The sequence below is a fragment of the Carcharodon carcharias genome, chromosome 2 (assembly GCF_017639515.1).
Source record: "Carcharodon carcharias isolate sCarCar2 chromosome 2, sCarCar2.pri, whole genome shotgun sequence".
Lineage (NCBI taxonomy): Eukaryota > Metazoa > Chordata > Chondrichthyes > Lamniformes > Lamnidae > Carcharodon > Carcharodon carcharias.
Window position 1 is genome coordinate 132301568 of NC_054468.1, and position 20903 is coordinate 132322470.

At 45.5% G+C, this 20903-nt stretch overlaps 1 protein-coding gene across 7 annotated transcripts in view; it reads right to left on the reverse strand.

The window, feature by feature from the left end:
• The window catches only part of LOC121291463 (acetyl-coenzyme A synthetase 2-like, mitochondrial), a 65099-nt gene extending 44480 nt beyond the window's left edge, over positions 1–20619 (reverse strand). For 4 of the 7 annotated variants that reach the window (XR_005946013.1, XR_005946011.1, XM_041212690.1 and 1 more), the window contains exons 1-5: positions 20073–20618; positions 13181–13277; positions 11964–12163; positions 5155–5330; positions 464–616 (exon numbers count right to left, since the gene is read on the reverse strand). Coding sequence is in view for 4 of the 7 variants with exons in the window: in XM_041212690.1 (XP_041068624.1) it covers positions 464–616; positions 5155–5330; positions 11964–12163; positions 13181–13277; positions 20073–20448 (1002 nt within the window). In the remaining 3 variants the exon portion in view is untranslated. Of the gene's footprint in view, positions 1–463; positions 617–5154; positions 5331–11963; positions 12164–13180; positions 13278–20072 lie in introns of all 7 variants that reach the window. The other 3 variants (XR_005946010.1, XM_041212699.1, XM_041212680.1) reach the window with 2 other exon arrangements.
• Positions 20620–20903: the final 284 nt, after the last annotated feature.

A 20903-nucleotide genomic window follows, 5' to 3' on the forward strand; every position in this document is an offset into this window, starting at 1 on the left:
ATGCGAGCAACAACCTCAGGAGAGGGGAAAGGGGAGGGGGGGAGTTCAATTCCAATGGGCTGAATCTTACCTATGTCAGTCAGGCTGGGCAGGAGCAGGTGGGGCAGGCAGGGAGCCCTGCGATCAGCTGCATGCCGCCATAATACGCATTCCGTAGCACTCAGCACTACCTGTGCTGGCGAGGGGGGTGGAGTGAGAGTTGGGGCCTGCGCTCTTTCGCATGCAGCAATCTCCCTGAGGCATGGAGCTGCCTTAGGGAGATTAAGTACATAATGAAAGTTTTTTATAAATAAATTGGAAAAATTATTTAGACATGTCCCCTCATTTGACACTGATAAATATTATCTGCGAGATTAGCTTTTATGCCAGTTATACATCTACAGAAATTTCTCTCTAAGTTAATATTAGTCGATAGAAGGTACTAGCGGAAAACAATGAGCTTACTCTCCTATTCTACTCATACCTTGTGGGTGAGAGATGTATACAGCAGATAACCAGCCTGTGTATGGACTAGGCCCTTGGGTTTTCCTGTACTTCCAGAGGTATACAACAAGAAGAGAAAGTCCTCACTGTCCATGGACTCAGGATCACACACTGGTTCCTCTTTCTCCATCTCCTAAAGAAAAAAAAGGTCAGATCTTCCTTCTCAGCTGATGCATTATTCTAGGGCAAAATGTTTTAACAACCATTTAGTGTCATCAATATATTTAAGCATGACAAATATGTGAAACACACTTATATTCTGAGGGTAGATACACAAATCTCTTACTTCTGTAATTGCTCAGTTCTTTAATCTCACTAAGGGAGAGGGGAAGGGGTAAGAACTATAAATGGAAATGATGCAAACTACAGGAAATTAAACATTTTATGTTAATTAATTCTGGGAAAGTGGGTATCACTGGCAAGGTCACCATCCCGAGTTATCCTGGGAAGATGGTGGTGGGCTGCCTTTTTGAAACCTCTGGTGAATGATTTGATATAACTGAGTTGTTTACTAGACAACTTCAGAGGGAAGTTAGGAGTCAATTGGGTTTCATTCCCAAAAGGACATGAGGGAACCAGCTGGATTTTTTAACAACTGCTCAGTGTCACTTTTACTTTTCTCCTGGCTCATTCATGAAATGTGGGTATCCCTGGCAAGGCCAGAATTTATTGCCCATTCTTAATTATCGTTGAGAAAGTGGTGGTGAGCCACCTTCTTAAACCACAGCACTCCCTGTGATGTAGGAACACCCTCAGTGCTATTAGGGAAGGGATTCGCGATTTTGGCCCAGTGAGTTAGGAATGGCAATATAGTCCTAAGTCAGAATGGTGTGTGACTTGGAGGGGAACTTGCAGGCGGTGATGTTTCCTTGCCTATGCTGACCTTGTTCTTGCTGACTTTGTGGTAGAGGCCGCAGGTTTGGAAGGGACTGTCAAAACAGCCTTGGAGAGATGCTGCAGTACATCTTGTAAACTGCTGCCACTGTGTGTCAGTGGTGAAGGAAATGAGTGTTTAAGGTGGTGCATAGGATGTCAATCAAGCAAACTGGATTGTCCTGGATAGTGTCAAACTCCATGGGTGTTAGAGCTGCACTCATCCCAGCAAGTATGGACAATGTGAAAACCTTCAACCTGGAAGCAGTGCAGGAAGGAAAATTTGTAATTTCTTTAAAAGGTCTGTGGAATCTGTAATTGTTTTCAAGAATGTTTGTAAAGGACTTTTAAGAGTTTGCATCAATTGTAAAAGTGATCAATTTAATTTTCTCGGATAATAAGAAATACTGGTCCATTTGACCTAGCCACCCTTGACTGGAAACAGTACCAACAGGAATGAAATTAAGAAAGAAGTCACGTGACTGGCAGACACAAAGGAGGGCTATAAGCAGAGGAGCTAGAAGATGAAAGCACAGATACAGGCACAAAGAGAAAGCAGACAAGAGACAGAAAGAGGAACTCACCAAATTCTTGTGAGGAAAAGAAGCAAATCTCTCTCAGGCCAGGCTGTTTGGCAGAAAAGGAGACAAGAATTCTTGGAGGCACTATGTGAGCTGGCTAAAAAGTTGTAAAAACTGGAAAGTTGAGTGAATGGCTTGGAGAATATAAAGAGCTGGGTGTTTTTCTCAGAACCATGAATGGGGGTGTTATTAGTTGGTCGGTTGAAAAGGAACTCTAGAGAGCTACACCATCAGGGCTGTTGTGACCTGAGGGAGAGATTAATAGAAGTGTGTCTTGCTGATAATAATTGTACCCCTGAAACTTGAAAGTGAAAGCAGTAGTCAGATAGGGCTCTGACCTACTTTGTGTAGAGCAGTAGCTACGTGGGGCCACATTTGTGAATGCTTGTGGTTGGTAAGCCATTCCTTCATTGGATCGACTATTGAAGGAGAAATTTACCTTTTTATTTGAAGTATCATTTGCCTGTTAATTCGTGCATAATTTGCATTGGTTCTGATTCATGTTAAGGTAAAAGCTACGAAAAGTGGAATCTTGTTGGTAAATTATTATTTGGGGGTCATTCAGTAAATTTAGTTATTTTCCTCAATCATAAGGTCAGAAGTGCAGATGTTCGCTGATGATTATACAATGTCTAGCACTATTCGTGACTCCTCAGATGCTGAAGCAATACATGTCCATATGCAGCAAAACCTGGACAACATTCAGGCTTGGGCTGATAAGTGACAAGTAACATTTGTGCCACGCAATGACCATCTCCAACAAGTGAGAATCTAACCATCTCCCCCTGACATGCAATGGCATTACTTCTGCAGAATCCGCCACTATCAACATCATAGGGACTACCATTGACCAGAAACCAAAATGGACTAGCCATATAAATATTCTGGCTACAAGAGCAGGTCAGCGGCTGGGAATTCTGCGCCAAGTAACTCACCTCCTGACTCCCCAAAGCCTGTTGACTATCTACAAGGAACAAGTCAGGAGTGTGATGGAATACGCTGCTCTTGCCTGGATGAGTGCAGCTGCAACAACACTCAAGAAGCAGGACAATGCAGCCCTCTTAACTGGCACCTCATCCACCACCTTAAAAATTCACTACCTCCACCATCAATGCACAGTGGCAGCAGCGTGTATCATCTACAAGATGCACTGCTGCAACTCACCAAGACTCCTTCAACAGCATCTTCCAAACCCGCAATCACTACCACCTTGAAGGACAAGGGCATCAGATACATGGGAACACCATCACCTGCAAGTTCCCCTCCAGGCCACATACAATCCTGACTTGGAACTACATCACCATTCCTTCAATGTGGCTGTGTCAAAATCCTGGACATCCCTCCCTAACAGCATTGTAGATGTACCTACACCACAAGGACTGCAAGAGGTTCAGGAAGGCAGCTCACCACCACCTTCTCAAGGGCAATTAAGGATGGGCAATAAATGCTGGCCTAGCCAGCAATGCTCACATCCCATGAACTAATATTTTAAAAATGTGGGAGACCTCAGGAGGAGATGTTGCATACGTTTCATCCTTGGCCAGCATTTTCTGGCCCCGCCGCAGTGGATTTCCCCAAGACAGATGTGGTGGGCCATTCAAATCCCCTTTGACTTCGGTGGGACTGAAAGGTCCCTCCAGCAGGAGGGGCCGGAAAATCCCGCCCCTTGTCTTTTGCATTGACATGCTGGGCTCTGTCACCATTGATGATAGGGATGTCTGTGGAGCCCATTCCTCCAGTTGTTTAATTGTCCACCACTGTTCATGACTGGATGTAGCTGGATTGCAGAGCTTAGATCTGCTCCGTTGGTCATGGAATCATTTAGCTTTGTCTGTAGTATGCTGCTTTCTAGTATACGCATGGTCTTGTGTTGTAGTTCCACCAGTTATGGGGGTGGCTGCTGCGAGAGCTGTGGGGAGTAGGGTGGGGGGAAGCTACCAGAGCTCTTCAGGCTGCCGGAGAGAAGATCGAAGAAGTGTGTACTGCACATGCACAAAGCTCTGACATCTCAAATATGTGAAAAGCAGCATCCCAACCTCAAGCAACACAGGACAACCGGCCCAACTACGGGACAATCCCATAAAATCTGGGATGATTGGTTACCCTGTCTCCTACATTCCTCATTGAACCAGGGTTAGGCCTCTGGGTTAATGATAATGGAAGAGCGATGGCTATGCTGGGCCATGAGGTTATAGATTGCATTTGAATAATTAATAATTCTGCTGTTGTTGATGCCCCACAACAATTCATGGATGCCTAGTTTGTAGCTGCTGGATCTGGTCTGAATCTATCCCAGTTAGCACAGCGGTAGTGCCACACAACACGATGGAGGGTGCCCTCAGTGGGAAGATAGGATTTTGTCTCCACAAGGACGGGTACTGACTTTTTATTGCCACTGGTCTGGCAAGATTTGAGCTTACATTTTCAGGATTGTTAATCAAGTTTTCTGGATTACCGGTTTCTGAGATATGATATGTGGTACAGATAGCATGCTCTGGGAGGGCCAGGTGAATTTGGAGCAACACTTTCCACCACTGGGGTTTTCCTCACCCCATGGTCTAGTTCTGCTTGAAACTAATTAATAGGCACTGTTTGCCATGATTCATGCCTGTCACTCATTTTTATTTACTAAGCAGAAATGCAATTAGCCACATTGGGCCACATTCGCTGACAATAATGTGATACTGAGTGAACACCATCAGAAGTGCCTTTTTTTGGATGTGGCATTAAACTGAGACCCCATCTACCCTTTCGTGCATGTAAAAGATCCCATGGTATTATTTGAAGAGCAGGAAAGTTTTCCCCACCGTCCTGCTCAATATTTATCATTCAAAGCACTTCACTCAAACAGATGATCATGACAAGGTTGTTTGAAGGACCTTGCTGTGAGCAGATTGGCTGTTGTGCTATCAGCAACAGTGGCTACACTTCAAAGTACTTGATTGACTATAAAGTGCTTTGGGATGTTCTGAGGTCATAAAAGGCACTGTATAAATACAAGAGCTTCTTTCTAAGTATTACTGTGCTTTTCTGCTTTGATTGGATTTTATAGTGGACATCTGTACTGTTCCTCTAATAACAGTTGATATTACACGTAACAGATTTTACAAAGTAGCAACTTTTACTCATCTCAACTTTACATATAACAAAGGTAAACCTTTCAAGTACCAAAAGAGGCTCATTTAAGTTCAAACGCATTGCTTTCATGATGACTTACTTCTTCAAGTGGTATGTCGATGTTACTCATAGCAACCTTATTGTCCGTTCTCTGTGTTACAAAGACATGCTTTACGGTGGGACATGTCTTTACTGCCTCGTCCACCATCTTCTTCAGCTCAATAACACAACCACCACGGACTCCTTGATTGCAGGTGATGACGACTTTGCATTGGGCTAGTTAGTGAAAGACAAACACCCTCATGAGGCACTGTTTCTTTTAAATGATGCTAATGATATGCAATTATACAATGTGACACATCCCAAGGTCAACTGTAATACAGCTGACACCATTGTGGCCTTAAATAACATTCAGTATCTCCAGGCAGCCACCCAAACCAGGTACTAGGCCCCTTGTGTTTGTTAACACTCCTTCCAGCTATTGGGCAACAGCGAGTGGAGTCAGTGTCGGACCTACCTCAGGCTTTCTAGAGTTTGCTATGGCCTCTCTTTTCTCCACTCGAGATGAATTTTTAGCCCAAAATCTTGTTATCAGAACATGTTTCTTACGTTGTCCAGTAATCTGGAAGACTTTCCGCAAGCCTCTCGCAGAGTTTAGAATATAATGTTTGTAGGTGGATTCAGCAGTATTCTTGCTGATTGCACTGGTAGCCATATCCCAGTTACATAAAACACTACCTGCTACTGTCAGTCCAGCCTTCTCATCCCCTCATACTTATGCCAGCATCCCATCCGGCTTCTATTCTCGAGGTCAAAGCGTGGCAATCTGCATCTGGAGGCCCCTTTTAGTGTCCACAGCTTGCTTGCCCCAAATTCAAATGAGGCCAGGACAAACAAATCACAGGGGCTTCTTTGTCATCTCGAACAGTTACTGATCAGCACATCTTTCGACTAGTCCACGTGAACATTCCAAAGAAGGATCTGCTACAGAATAAACTTGCTCTCATTATTCATGTAACAGTCGCTATTCAGAAATTAGTGGAAGACAAGTGATCCTTTGGAAACAGTGTTGAACAGTGTTGTGTATTAGCTACTTCCCTGGCCTAGAGATAATGGAGGCAATTCAAAGCCAAATATAATTCAAGATGACTACGTAACATAATATAAGTTGTATTAGCAAAATGTTCCTTACTTCCCCTGTGTAAACTCTATTTTCATCACACAAAAAAGCATATACATTTCCTTAAATAAAAACAGAAAATGCTGGAAATACTCAGCAGTGATCATGAACCGAAATGTTAACTCCGTTCTTCTCTCCCCAGAGCTGCCAGACCTGTTCATTATTTCCAGCATTTTTTGTTTTTATTTCCAATTTCCAGCAGCCATAATATTTTGCTTTTGAATGTATATTCCTCAATGGGCCTATACATTCTTTCCATTACTTTGGTTGTCCATTATATCACAGACAGAATGGGACATTCTTGTAACTCTTTCAAGTACAAACACGTTTCCATCTGTTCCTATTCAGATGAAGTTACATTGTTTCATAGTTTGCCATTGTGAGATTTGAACTCTTGATCTTGGGGTTACAAGCCCAGTACCATAACCACTTGGCTATTAAGGCCAAGCCCTGGGACATTCTTGTACATTAATTAAATATGTTGATCGGATAAACTGATGTTAATTAAGCAAATACCAATCAGATGGTCTCATGTGGATGGCCCAGGTACATGACTTTTTAATATTCTTTCATGGGATATGGGCATCGCAGGCAAGTGTTGACCCTTGACAACTCAGCGGCTTGCTAGGCTATTTCAGAATGACAGTTCAGAGTCAATCACATTACTGTGGATCTAGAGTGACATGTAGACCAGATTGGGTAAAACGGCAGATTGCCTTCCCTAAAGGACACTTGTGAACCAGATGGGTTTTATGACAATCAATGAGAGTTTCATCATTACCACTGCAGAGACGAGCTTTCAATTCCAGAGCTTTTATTAATTAATTCAATTTAAATTCTACCAGCTGCCATGGTGGGATTTGAACCCATGACACCAGAGCAGTAGACTGGGTCTCTGCATTACTTAACAAAAACAGAATTACCTGGAAAAACTCAGCAGGTCTGGCAGCATCGGCGGAGAAGAAAAGATCTGACGTTTCAAGTCCTCATGACCCTTCGACCGAACTGAGTGAATCCAAGAAAGGGGTGAAATATAAGCTGGTTTAAGGGGGGTTTGGGTGGGGGGGAGAAGTGGAGGGGGTTGGTGTGGTTGTAGGGACAAGCAAGCATTGGTAGAAGCAGATCATCAAAAGATGTCACAGACAACAGAACAAAAGAACACATAGGTGTTAAAGTTGGTGATATTATCTAAACGAATGTGCTAATTAAGAATGGATGGTAGGGCACTCAAGGTATAGCTCTAGTGGGGGTGGGGGGAGCATAAAAGATTTAAAAATATTTAAAAATAATGGAAATAAGTGGGAAAAGAAAAATCTATATAATTTATTGGAAAAAACAAAAGGAAGGGGGAAGAAACAGAAAGGGGGTGGGGATGGAGGAGGGAGCTCAAGACCTAAAGTTGTTGAATTCAATATTCAGTCCGGAAGGCTGTTAAGTGCCTAGTCGGAAGATGAGGTGTTGTTCCTCCAGTTTGCGTTGGGCTTCACTGGAACAATGCAACCAGCCAAGGACAGACATGTGGGCAAGAGAGCAGGGTGGAGTGTTAAAATGGCAAGCGACAGGGAGGTTTGGGTCATTCTTGCGGACAGACCACAGGTGTTCTGCAAAGCGGTCGCCCAGTTTACGTTTGGTCTCTCCAATGTAGAGGAGACCACATTGGGAGCAACGAATGCAGTAGACTAAGTTGGGGGAAATGCAAGTGAAATGCTGCTTCACTTGAAAGGAGTGTTTGGGCCCTTGGACAGTGAGGAGAGAGGAAGTGAAGGGGCAGGTATTACATCTTTTGCGTGGGCATGGGGTGGTGCCATAGGAGGGGGTTGAGGAGTAGGGGGTGATGGAGGAGTGGACCAGGGTGTCCCGGAGGAAACGATCCCTACGGAATGCCAATAGGGGGGGAGGTGAAGGGAAGATGTGTTTGGTGGTGGCATCATGCTGGAATTGGCGGAAATGGCAGAGGATGATCCTTTGAATGCGGAGGCTGGTGGGGTGATAAGTGAGGACAAGGGGGACTCTATCATGTTTCTGGGAGGGAGGAGAAGGCGTGAGGGCGGATGTGCGGGAGATGGGCTGGACACGGTTGAGGGCCCTGTCAACGACCGTGGGTGGAAAACCTCGGTTAAGGAAGAAGGAGGACATGTCAGAGGAACGGTTTTTGAAGGTAGCATCATCGGAACAGATGCGACGGAGGCGAAGGAACTGAGAGAATAGGATGGAGTTCTTACAGGAAGCGGGGGTGTGAGGAGCTGTAGTCGAAATAGCTGTGGGAGTCAGTAGGTTTGTAATGGATATTGGTGGACAGTCTATCACCAGAGATTGAGACAGAGAGGTCAAGGAAGGGAAGGGACGTGTCAGAGATGGACCACGTGAAAATGATGGAGGGGTGGAGATTGGAAGCCTTGCTCACCTTCATTGCTTTCCATTTCTCTCCTGGTGTTTGACAAGGTGTTTACTAAAACCCGCTTTCATAGTCATATCTCCTTTCTCAATGACTGTCTCCGTCTCAGACTTACCCCACGTGGATTTCAACTGAAATTCCAGCGCTCATGTTTCGAACCCACCCAGGATTACAGGTATCTCCGGAACATAAAACATTTCTCGGACTGCTGTTCCTGTCACATTCTGAGATCCACACTCAGTGCCATGCACCGCCATATGAACACACTCGACCTCTCCCTCCAGCAGCACCGCTGTACACTTTTTCAAAGCTGCGCGTGCCCCCAGTTTCATTTTATTCTTCGTCTCATCCGACGCCTCAACAAGAAACTTTTTCTCTTTCTCTCAAGTGCTAAGGAACGCAAGCTCCAACAACTCATCGACACCAACACCCATCTAGGACCCTCCACCCCTGCCTGTCCCTCCGTCCACACCCCATCTTCCAATCCCAGCCCCAGCCGTGTATTCACTATACCCCCTGACCTTCCCCTCTCCGATGCTGAACGTTCAGTGCTCAGCAAAGGACTTAGTTTCATAGCCTTACACCCTCACCTCAATGAATTTCGGGCTCGGCATGATGCTGAACTCTTCTTTCGCCGTCTTCGTCTCCGGGCTCACTTCTTTGGGCAGGAGTCCTCTCCCCGTTCAATGGATCCTTTCACCCACCTCCAATATTCTCCCTCCACCTGGACCCCTCCCTCTGGATTCTTACCTTCTCTTGATCTTTTCATTGAGAACTGTCGGCGCGACATTAGTCGTCTCAATTTCTCTGCTCTTCTCACCCATTCTAATCTCTCTCTCTCTGAACTTACTGCACTCCATTCTCTCAGGTCCAACCCTGACATTGTCATCAAACCCGCTGACAAGGGTGGTACTGTTGTTGTCTGGCGCACTGACCTCTACCTCGCGGAGGCTGAGCGTCAACTCGCAGACACTTCCTCTTACCTCTCCCTGGACCATGACCCCACCACTGAACATCAAGCCATTGTTCCCAGGACTGTCACTGACCTCATCTCCTCTGGGGATCTTCCTCCCACAGCTTCCAACCTGATAGTCGCTCAACCTCGGACGGCCCGCTTCTATCTCCTACCCAAAATCCACAAACAGAACTGTCCCGGTAGACCGATCATGTCAGCTTGCTCCTGCCCCACAGAACTCATTTCTCGTTATCTTGACTCCCTTCTCTCTCCCCTTGTCCAGTCCCTTCCCACCTACATCCGTGATTCCTCTGACACCTTACATCACATCAACAATTTCCAGTTCCCTGGCCCCAACCGCTTCCTCTTCACCATAGACCTCTACACCTCCATCCCCCACCAGGATGGTCTGAGGGCCCTTAGCTTCTTCCTCGAACAGAGGCCCGAACAATCCCCATCCACCACAACTCTCCTCCGTCTGGCTGAACTTGTTCTCACACTGAACAATTTCTCCTTCAACTCCTCTCACTTCCAAATAAAAGGTGTGGTTATGGGTACCCGCATGGGCCCCAGCTATGCCTGTCTCTTTATGGGGTATGTGGAACATTCCTTGTTCCAGTCCTACTCCGGCCCCCTTCCACAACTCTTTCTCCAGTACATCGATGATTATTTCGGTGCTGCTTCATGCTCTCGTCGGGACTTGGAAAAATTTATTAATTTTGCTTCCAATCTCCACCCCTCCATCATTTTCACGTGGTCCATCTCTGACACTTCCCTTCCCTTCCTTGACATCTCTGTCACAATCTCTGGTGATAGACTGTCCACCAATATCCATTACAAACCTACCGACTCCCACAGCTATCTCGACTACAGCTCCTCACACCCCGCTTCCTGTAAGGACTCCATCCCATTCTCTCAGTTCCTTTGCCTCCGTCGCATTTGTTCTGATGATGCTACCTTCAAAAACAGTTCCTCTGACATGTCCTCCTTCTTCCTTAACCGAGGTTTTCCACCCACGGTCGTTGACAGGGCCCTCAACCGTGTCCGGCCCATCTCACGCACATCCGCCCTCACGCCTTCTCCTCCCTCCCAGAAACATGATAGGGTCCCCCTTGTCCTCACTTATCACCCCACCAGCCTCCGCATTCAAAGGATCATCCTCCGCCATTTCTGCCAACTCCAGCATGATGCCACCACCAAACACATCTTCCCTTCACCCCCCACTATCGGCATTCCGTAGGGATCGTTCCCTCCGGGACACCCTGGTCCACTCCTCCATCACCCCCTACTCCTCAACCCCCTCCTATGGCATCACCCCATGCCCACGCAAAAGATGTAACACCTGCCCCTTCACTTCCTCTCTCCTCACCGTCCAAGGGCCCAAACACTCCTTTCAAGTGAAGCAGCATTTCACTTGCATTTCCCCCAACTTAGTCTACTGCATTCGTTGCTCCCAATGCGGTCTCCTCTACACTGGAGAGACCAAATGTAAACTGGGCGACCGCTTTGCAGAACACCTGTGGTCTGTCCACAAGAATGACCCAAACCTCCCTGTCGCTTGCCATTTTAACACTCCACCCTGCTCTCTTGCCCACATGTCTGTCCTTGGCTTGCTGCATTGTTCCAGTGAAGCCCAACGCAAACTGGAGGAACAATACCTCATCTTCCGACTAGGCACTTTACAGCCTTCCGGACTGAATATTGAATTCAACAACTTTAGGTCTTGAGCTCCCTCCTCCATCCCCACCCCCTTTCTGTTTCTTCCCCCTTCCTTTTGTTTTTTCCAATAAATTATATAGATTTTTCTTTTCCCACCTATTTCCATTATTTTTAAATATTTTTAAATCTTTTATGCTCCCCCACCCCTACTAGAGCTATACCTTGAGTGCCCTACCATCCATTCTTAATTAGCACATTCGTTTAGATAATATCACCAACTTTAACACCTATGTGTTCTTTTGTTCTGTTGTCTGTGACATCTTTTGATGATCTGCTTCTATCACTGCTTATTTGTCCCTACAACCACACCAACCCCCTCCACTTCTTCCCACACACCCCCCCCCCCCCCCAAAAAACCTTAAACCAGCTTATATTTCACCTCTTTCTTGGATTCACTCAGTTCGGTCGAAGGGTCATGAGAACTCGAAACATCAACTCTTTTCTTCTCTGCCGATGCTGCCAGACCTGCTGAGTTTTTCCAGGCAATTCTGTTTTTGTTTTGGATTTCCAGCATCCGCAGTTTTTTTGTTTTTATCTCTGGATTACTTGTCCAGTGGCATTACCACTACACCACTATCTCCCTGCTTGTATTGAAAACTAATGTAACTCTTAAACAAATTAATAAACAGCAAAAGATGTGAAAGATCTTTGTTCACCTACCATCACGGATCCTTCCACTCAGTGCTTGACTACTGAACCCTGCAAAGACCACAGTGTGCACAGCACCAATCCTCGCACAAGCCAACATTGCAGCTATGCCTATGGGAGATACTGGCAGATAGATGGCAACTCTGTCCCCTTTCTGCACCCCATGACGCTTTAAAGTGTTGGCCAGCTTGCATGTCATCTCCAAAAGTTCCCTGTAACATAAAATATCCATTTACTAATTAGTGTGTTGGGGAGGGTGGTGGGGGAGAGGGAGACGGCGGGGGTGGGGGGGGGGGGGTGGGGGGGGTGCAGTGGGAGAAGGGGGTGAGAGGATGGGGGGGGAGGGAGGAGTGAGGGGTGAGAGGGAGGGACGGGGTGGGGGGGGAGGGGGAGGGGGGAGGTGGGGTGGGAGGGGGGGGTGGAAATTTGGGAGGGTGGGGTGGGGGTGATTGTCGGCAATCACCCAGCTTCCACCAGGGAGCAGGGTGGCAATTAAAATGGAGTGGGTTAACAACCTAAACAACCGCTCTGTTCCAATTTAAAAATAGCTCATTTTACAGGCATATGAGGCATCTGCCTGGATCAGACAGGGGACTCATATACTTATGCACGTTGGGGTTCCGTTATGTCACTTAATCCAGTAAAGAGCTGCCCTGGCACTAATAAGCAGGATTGGAGTTTGGGAAGGCCTTTCCAGCTAAGTGTAAAATTTTGCTTTGTTTTAAATTTTCCTGGAAGTAAGTTTATTTATTTCCAGGAATGCACTTCTCGGCCCCACAAGGGAAATGTAGGCCTTCCCTGTCCTGGACTCTAACTTCCCTACTGAAGCATAGAAAGTAGTAAACAATTTTTAAAATTTCTTATGAAGATTCCATATTCAGTCATAATGTGAAGCTAACGCTTTAAACCAGATGGATATTGTTAGTTTCCATTTTGTTTTATTTGTTTGTGGGAAACGCTGGCAAGGTCATATTTATTACTCATTTTTATATGCCCTGAGAGGATTAGTAATCAGGAGCGTGGGATTGGACTCACATGTAGGCCTGACAATTTCAGGTTCTCTTTGTGGAAGAACATTAACAAAACATTTTTTTTGTCTTGATAATCCAGCAGGCCCAAATTAATGAATGAATTAACTAATTCAATTTCACAACTTTCTACAAACATGACCACATTTAAGATTGTCCATTAAACTGCTTTAAAGAACTATTGTGTACTAAAGGTTGTACCTGTATGTAATCCTTAATTCAGTGCCTGGCTCATCCCTCTCCCAGATCAAAGCCACCTTGTTGGGGGAATGCTTGGCATGGCGATCTAAACAATTCACTGAGAATAAATCAAAATTATTAATGTAAGCTAAATGATAACTTAGAGGTGACAATTTAATGCAAAGTACCAACAACCACAAGTTGTATTTATATAGTGTGTTTAACAAAAACCATCAACACTGCAAAATATCCCAAGATGCTTCACAGGAATATTGCCAAACAAAAGCTTGGTCAAAGTGGTAGGTTTTAAAGAGGGTATTAAAAGAGGCAAGAGGGTAGAGTGGCAGAGATGTTTTGGGTTATACCACTGCATACTACAAGAAATGTTGTTAACAAGAAATGTGAATAACATTCAGAGCTCTCTCCTTGGAGGGTTGTAGAAACGATTATAGATTCATGATAAACATAGAGGGGGTCATATAAATATTAAAAATTCCTTTCCAAAAATCCTGCAGAAGCACTAAACATGTTAATGTATTTGCTTGACACAGATTATGCTGGTGCTTATCTTAGAATCTTACATCACAGGATGAGGCCATTTGGCCCTTCATTCACGTGTTAGCTTTTGAAAGAGCTACCCAACTAATTCTACGCCCTCGTTCTTTCCCCCCTAGCCCTGAAAATATTTCCTTTTCATGTATATATCCTTTTCCTTTTGAAATTCACTATTCAATCTAATTTCACCATCCATTCAGGCACTGTCACTATCGATCTCCTGTGCAAAAAAAGTATGTGCTGCATTGAAATTTGGGCATGGCACCTTGGAGAAGATATATTAGCTTTGGTGGTGGGACCGCTTATTCACCAGAATGATACTGATTTTAAAGGGTTAGATCATGAGGGCAGTTGCATAAATTTGGCTTGTATTCCCTTAGGGGAGAATTTTACAGCACACAACTGGCATATTCGCTGGTGGGGGGGCACATAAAATAAAACAGGTGGCCAGCCTACCACCTTCCCACCCACCCCCAAGCTGCTCCCCACATTACGGTAGGCATGCAAAGGCATCAGCCAGCCTGACTTCCCTTCAGCATATTGAGGTCCTTACCTGGCCAATTAATAGCCAGTTCATGAACTTGTTCCGCCTCAGCCACAATAATACTTGTGACTGGGGAAGATGGAATGAAGGAGGCCAGGCCCTTACTATTGCAATAATAAAAACAAAAAAACTGCGGATGCTGGAAATCCAAAACAAAAACAGAATTACCTGGAAAAACTCAGCAGGTCTGGCAGCATCGGCGGAGAAGAAAAGAGTTGACGTTTCGAGTCCTCATGACCCTTCGACAGAACTTACTATTGCAACTCTGGTTAAAAGGCGAAAAGAAGAAGGGCGGGGGTTGGGTGGGTGGGTGGAGTGGGGGGGGGTGGGTGGAGGGGGGGGGTTGGTGTACCTCCTTTGGGGTTCCTCTGTGCCCATCTGAAGCACCTCCAAGATTATACCCCTGCCCTCCCTTTGTGCCTCCTCCACCTGGCCTCCAAAACCCAATCCCCACCCCGCAAGAACCTAACCCCCTGTGTCCCCAAGCCCTCCCTGACCAAAATCCCCAGACTTACCTGTAAGTCCAGTATCCACGGATCTTCTTCTTGGGACTGCTTGTAATCCCAGCAGCAGCCACTGCTGTATTTTAGTACTGCTGGGACTACTGAGCTGATTGGCCAGCAGCTCTTCAGGGTGGTACTTCCTTTCCCTGAGAGGTAGAAGTCCCACTCTTGCCTTGTTAAGGTAGCCCCCAGCCTATCCTTACTGCAGGGCAGCTCTTTTGACCATCAGCAGACTCAAGACTTTTCTATCCCCTAAAATTCGCCCCTTTGAGTTTAGCAAATTGAGGGTTGATCATATAGGGTGTTTAAAATGATCAAATAATTTGATAGGATGGGTATGGGGAAACTATTTCCTTGAGTGGGGAAATCTGAACATTATCTTAAAATTCAAGCAAGGTTATTCAGGAGTGAAATCAGGAAGCAGATTTTCACACAAAGTATAAAGGCTGTGGATGCTGGGGCAATTTAAAATTTCAAGAATGAGATTAATAGTTTTTTTTTAGATAAGGGCATCACTCATGGTGTCATGAAGCTATTAATGTATTTAACATTATTGGAATTTTTTTTAAAATAGAGGGTTAGTCTGTGGGTGCATCTTAATTGGATTAAAGCCAGTTAGTCTGGATGCTTTGATGTATATTATTAGTTTTGAGATGTAAGAGAGGTAGAATGCATTTGCATTTTGTTGAATAGAGCATTCAAGAAGGGGAGTGAAATCTGGCACCTAGCTGGCAGAGACCAAGCAATGTTTATATTACTAATAAAATTGGTACTATGAATAGGGTTTTATTGTTAGAAGAGGTAGAGTTCAAAGAGGCCGGTGATACAATGAGAATTTACATTCAATGAGATGTGCTAGGTATAACAGATATCAGTTTTGTGTGTTGGGCAGAGGCAATGTAAAACCAAAGCCTGTAAGCCTACCACTGTGCCCGCAAAGGAACCAATGTAAAAGGAACCTCATTTGGAATTTGTAAGGTGAAAATGCTTTGCCTGGTGTCCACTTCAAATCTATAGGTTGCTGTTGCCTTAATGGAGATTAGTTTGGGAATTTGTTAAAAGTTATGATAGTAGTAATTTGTAGCCATATTTAACTTGTGTAAATTAATAAATGTCTCACGTAGTTTGATATAAAACCTCTGGAGAACTGGTGGTCTGGTTCCTGAATTTAGAGCTGCATCTCAAACATACCACTTAAAATATAGGTTATGACAGTTGTTTAAAGTTTCGGTCTGGAATTTTTAAATAACTCAGCTTTACCAACTGTGTCATAACACATGGCAGAGAAAGAACTTGCATTTATATAGCATCTTTCGCAACCTCAGGACATCCCAAAGCACATTACAGTCAATTAAGTAATTAAGAAGCGTAGTCACTGTTGAAATGTAAGAAATTCAGCAGGTGATTTTGCATCACAGGATTCCCACAAACAGCAATGAGAAAAGACCAATTTGTTTTTAACGATGTTGGTCGAAGAATATATGTTGGCCAGGATACAGGGAGAACATCCCTGTTCTTCTTTGAAATTGTGCCATGGGATCTTTTACACCCACCTGAGAGGGCCGAAGGGGTCTTGATTTAACATCTCATCTGAAACATGACAACTCACACATTGCCACAATCCCTCAGTGCTACATTGGAGTATCAGCCAGGATTTTCTGCTCTTGTCTCTGGAGCGAGACTTGAACCCTCAGCCTTCTGATTCTGAGGCAAGAGTGCTATCAGCTGAGCCAAGGCTAACATAATAAACCAATTTAGAATGCAAATGGGAGTTGGTCCAATTACATGCATAAAAAGCTGATTACTATTCCAAAAAACAGTTATGGCAGAATCCTCTGCTCTCACTGGTGGTGAGCTTGGAAACAAGAAGGGCATGCACTAAGGTAGGATGATAGTGTACCGGAAGCCCACTGCCTTCCCACCTCCACTCAAATTAACTCCTAGGCAGGAACGCCCATGTTTGACTTTCCCACCCCACCACCAATTGAGGCCCATAAGTGACCAATTAATGACCATTCAAGATGACAGGTGAAATCCCTGATGCCTCAACAAGACTCCTCCCCTAGATTTACTGGGTGCTCCAGCAAGAAATGCCCAAAATGGTAATGTTTAAAATACTTTTCTGTGGCGACTTGAGAACGTGAGTAGCAGTAACACTCCATGGCCTCACATGCATAATATGAGCTGCTGCCACCCTGAGCACTTCCTTCCAATCCATGATCCCCTCCATTCCCCACCAAGGTCCTACCTTCTTATGGCCATGTTTGCCTTTAGTCCACCCACCTGGCCCATAGGTGGTGAGCTGCAGCAGGATGGCCATTTTATGCTCACTAGTAGCACAGTACTGAGGTCAGGCAAATAGAGTCATCAGGGTAGCTTAAACCTTAGGATGGGTATGACAATAGAGGCGGTTGTTAAAAATTCAAAAATTGGTAACTTGACCTCAATTCCTCCCCCTCAAAAGGTTCCACTTCCATTTTTAACCTGCTGTCCAGAGGCGAGTCAACTATTTAAATATACTGAAAAGACCATATGCTTCAAATTTAAGCAGAGTTTTACTTTTAACATCCAGGGCGTAGGAAATCCAGCAGCTGAAGGAAAGCAGGAAAAACTGGATTCAACTGGTAACTTTACAGCACTGCTTGTGGGCCAGGGGGAGAAAAAGTGCTAACCCCAGCCCCTTAAGCTAACCTGCTTCCCTCGCGTGATTGAACCTCCCCCTCTAATCTACTGACAATCCACCCGCAATGTCCTCTCCAGCCCTCCTGATCTAACCATGACTTCTCCTCCTGCCCCATGATGTCCTTTCTGGCTCCCCAACATAATCAAAGCCCCTCTGATATACCCTCAAGCTCCCCCAAGCTAATTACAGCCACTCTAATGATGTAGCCTTTGGCCCAACCCAATCTAATCACAGCCCCAATGTCCTCTCCAGTCCCCCAATCTACTCACAGCCTCTCTGACATCCTCACTGGCCCCTCCCCACTCTCTTCCAACCTACTCACATGCCTGATGAGAGCTGACAGGAAATGTAGGAAAATATGAAGAAGAGCAAGAACCTTCTAGCAACCTTGATTAAACCTGGGTTGCACATTGGACAGTCCGCGAACACTTCCCAGAATGTTAAGGGCTTTGTAAAGATCTGTTGGACTCTAAAATTGAACCATAAGAATTCACAGTTTTCATTCAGATCTCCCAATGTCCTCCCTAGCCCCGACACAGATTAATCACAGATTAAGCCACTCCAATTGTCCTCTCTGCTCCCTCCAAACTAACAACGGACCCCGCAATGCACTCCCTGACCTCCCTAATCTAGTTACGGACCCCATCCATGTCCTTTCAGGACTCCTCCAATCCAATTATGGGCCCCACCAATGTCCTGTCCAGCCTCCCTTATCCAACCACAGCCTCTCCAATATTTAACAAATGATGAGCTTCAGTGGGCTAAATGGTTCTTTTTTTGTACCACAGGCTGTCCTTTCATGCCTGCCCCCTTTCCTCACCCCCACTTATGACCCTTTGGGGTTATCAATAGAGCAGCAGTTTGGTTAGGTTGCAGTTACAACACTGTCAGTTTTGAGAAAGATTTCAAGGTCATAGGGAGAGTGCAGGAATGGATCACGAAGATGATGCCCAGGCAAGAGGCTTCAAATATGAGACAAGATTAAAGAGAATAAACCTGCATTGGTATACTGCATTCATGACCACAGGACATCTCAGAGTGCTTTGGAGCTAATTAAGTACTGTGAAGTGTAGTCACTGTTGTAATGAAAGAAATGCAGCAGCTTATTTGCACACAGTAAGACCCCACAAACTGCAATGAGGTAATAGCCAGGTCGCATGGCTGGGAAATAGTAACTGACTAGGACTGCAATGTCAGCTTAGATTTCACTGTGCATGATAGATTAGCTACCGCGTTTCCGACATTGCAACAATGACTACCATTCAAAAGTGCTGGATTGTCTGTAAAATACCATAGGGAATCCTGCGGTTGGTAAAAGGCGCTAATTAAAAGTTATTTTTCCTGTTCATCGGTTGAACTGTTATGGATCCTGAAATCTTAAAATACTGCAGTTTACTATTTTAAAGTTGTAATTTAAACATAGATGAGATTGGCCTGAATCTTTCAAGCAGGGGGCAGTGCTGAGTCCATTGCCCCTGCGTGCAAATATTTTCCCAATGCTGCTGCTGCTGCGCATTCCTTCTAGGAGCTTACAATCTCGGCTATCACAGGAATATGCAGTTTCCTTCTGGTAATTCAATCAGAGCGGAGTTTAAAGGTCCAGTCTTGTGACGAATACTAGAGTGAGGGAGTGAATGGGTAGGTAGATGGGTAGTTGGAAGAGGTGAGATGGGTGAAAGGGGTAGGCGGGAGAATGGGTGAATACATGGCAAGTCGGGTCGGGAGATAGTGGATGGTCAGGGAGAGTAGTCAGGCAGCTGACCGGAGAGCAGTCAAGTCAATTCAAGGCCAAGTCTTGTCGGGGTGGTGTTAGTCAGGTGCTGGGGGAGTGGTCGGTAGGGTAGTTGGGGGCAATCTCAGATGGGTGGGGGGGTAGTCAGGTCTGGAGGGTAGTTTGGTCGGGTCGGGGGAGTCGGGTCAGGGGAGTCGGGTGGGTGGTTGTGGCGGGGGCAGTAGTCAAGGGGCGGGGATTTGGGGTTGGGTTACCCAGGTGATAGACCAGGTTTTAATCTGTCTAACATTTCCTGGGTAACTGTCCAGGTAAGTACCGGGGAACTGTCCCAAGTGTCCGACTCGAGCTCAGAGAATGTCGGAGACATTCGCTCAGGATCCTGGGGAGCAGGGGTATTGGCTGTCGAAATTTTAAACTTCCCGGGCAATTCCCACGGAGGGTCCTGATGTGGTATCTTGGGTCGTCGGTCCGGCCTCTGACCACCTGAACGGAGTGTAACAAAATCATCTGGACATCTCTTAACAAATGAAAAAGTGTGATAACCCACTTTCATTTCCCACTTTCATAACACCCAAAAGATCTGGTTTACAAAACGTTTCTATTTCCTGAAACAAAGCGGTTTGCTTATCTTGATTTTTTTCTGCCTTTAGTTTATGAAACTTCGTACGCACTAAATACAAAGATCCGTGTCTTGTTTATAGCTAAATCATTGGAGTCACCATTTTGAAGGGGGGAGAATATTCCTTCATCTGTTTTTTTTTAAACTCAACTCCTTTTTCTAAACCAATCTGGGATTGACGCCCCCACTATTTTTTTTCGGGTGTCTATTGGGAATATGCAATATCCATAAAGTACAGAGCAAATTAGCTCCTTGCATTGCTGAAAGGTTTTTGTACCTGACACGTTGAGTCGCCCTCCCAGGAACCAGGCGATTGAGCCTCTGCTGAAGTCACAGTCGTGGACGCAGTGGAAGAGCTGGTCCCACACCAGCCTCTCCTTGGCCAGAGTCCCCCAGAACTTCTCGGGATTGCTGTTGGAGAAGTCCAACAGATCAGCGTACGACTTTACCCCGGGGAAGGAGCTGGCCTCCGGCAGGAAGGAGCTGATGTTGGCGGCTGAAGAGGTGGCGTGGAAGGGTCGGGTCCCAGAGTCCAAGCCGCGGGCAGAAACCCTCGTCTTCGCTGCCTTCCTTTCGCTGACAGAGGCGCAGGGAGGGAGGTAGCGTTTGAAGGGAGCCTGCAGCAGGCGGCTGACCCCCATGATCGTTGCCATGCCCCCAGTCTCTCAAGAGTGTCAAAGAGTTTGCCCGGACACTCTCGGCTGGGAAGGAGTTAACCAGCGGCGGGAGGAGAGGAGAGGAGATTACTCAGGAAGATTCCCTGTAAAGTGAACCTCCCTTCGAGCGGAGGCGGAGGCGCCGAATTTGAGTAGAGTCCAGCCCAAAATAGGAAACTGCAGGAGGAAGAGGGTTGAGCTAAACGGGGCCCCCTTGAGGTAAGGATATCGAGGGATCTACAAGACATAAGCGAGTGCGGGAGAAAAGTGTGAGGTAAATTCAAGGATTACCTCTACCTGCCTGACATCACAAAAGTAGGGTGATATCACAAAGCAACTTTTAGTAGATTTCCCCGTCTTCAAAATCAATAAATATAAAATTATAGCAACTCCCTCCACTTATTATAACATGTGTGCTGATGTTTGGTTGTCACCTCTTTCATAAATGTTCA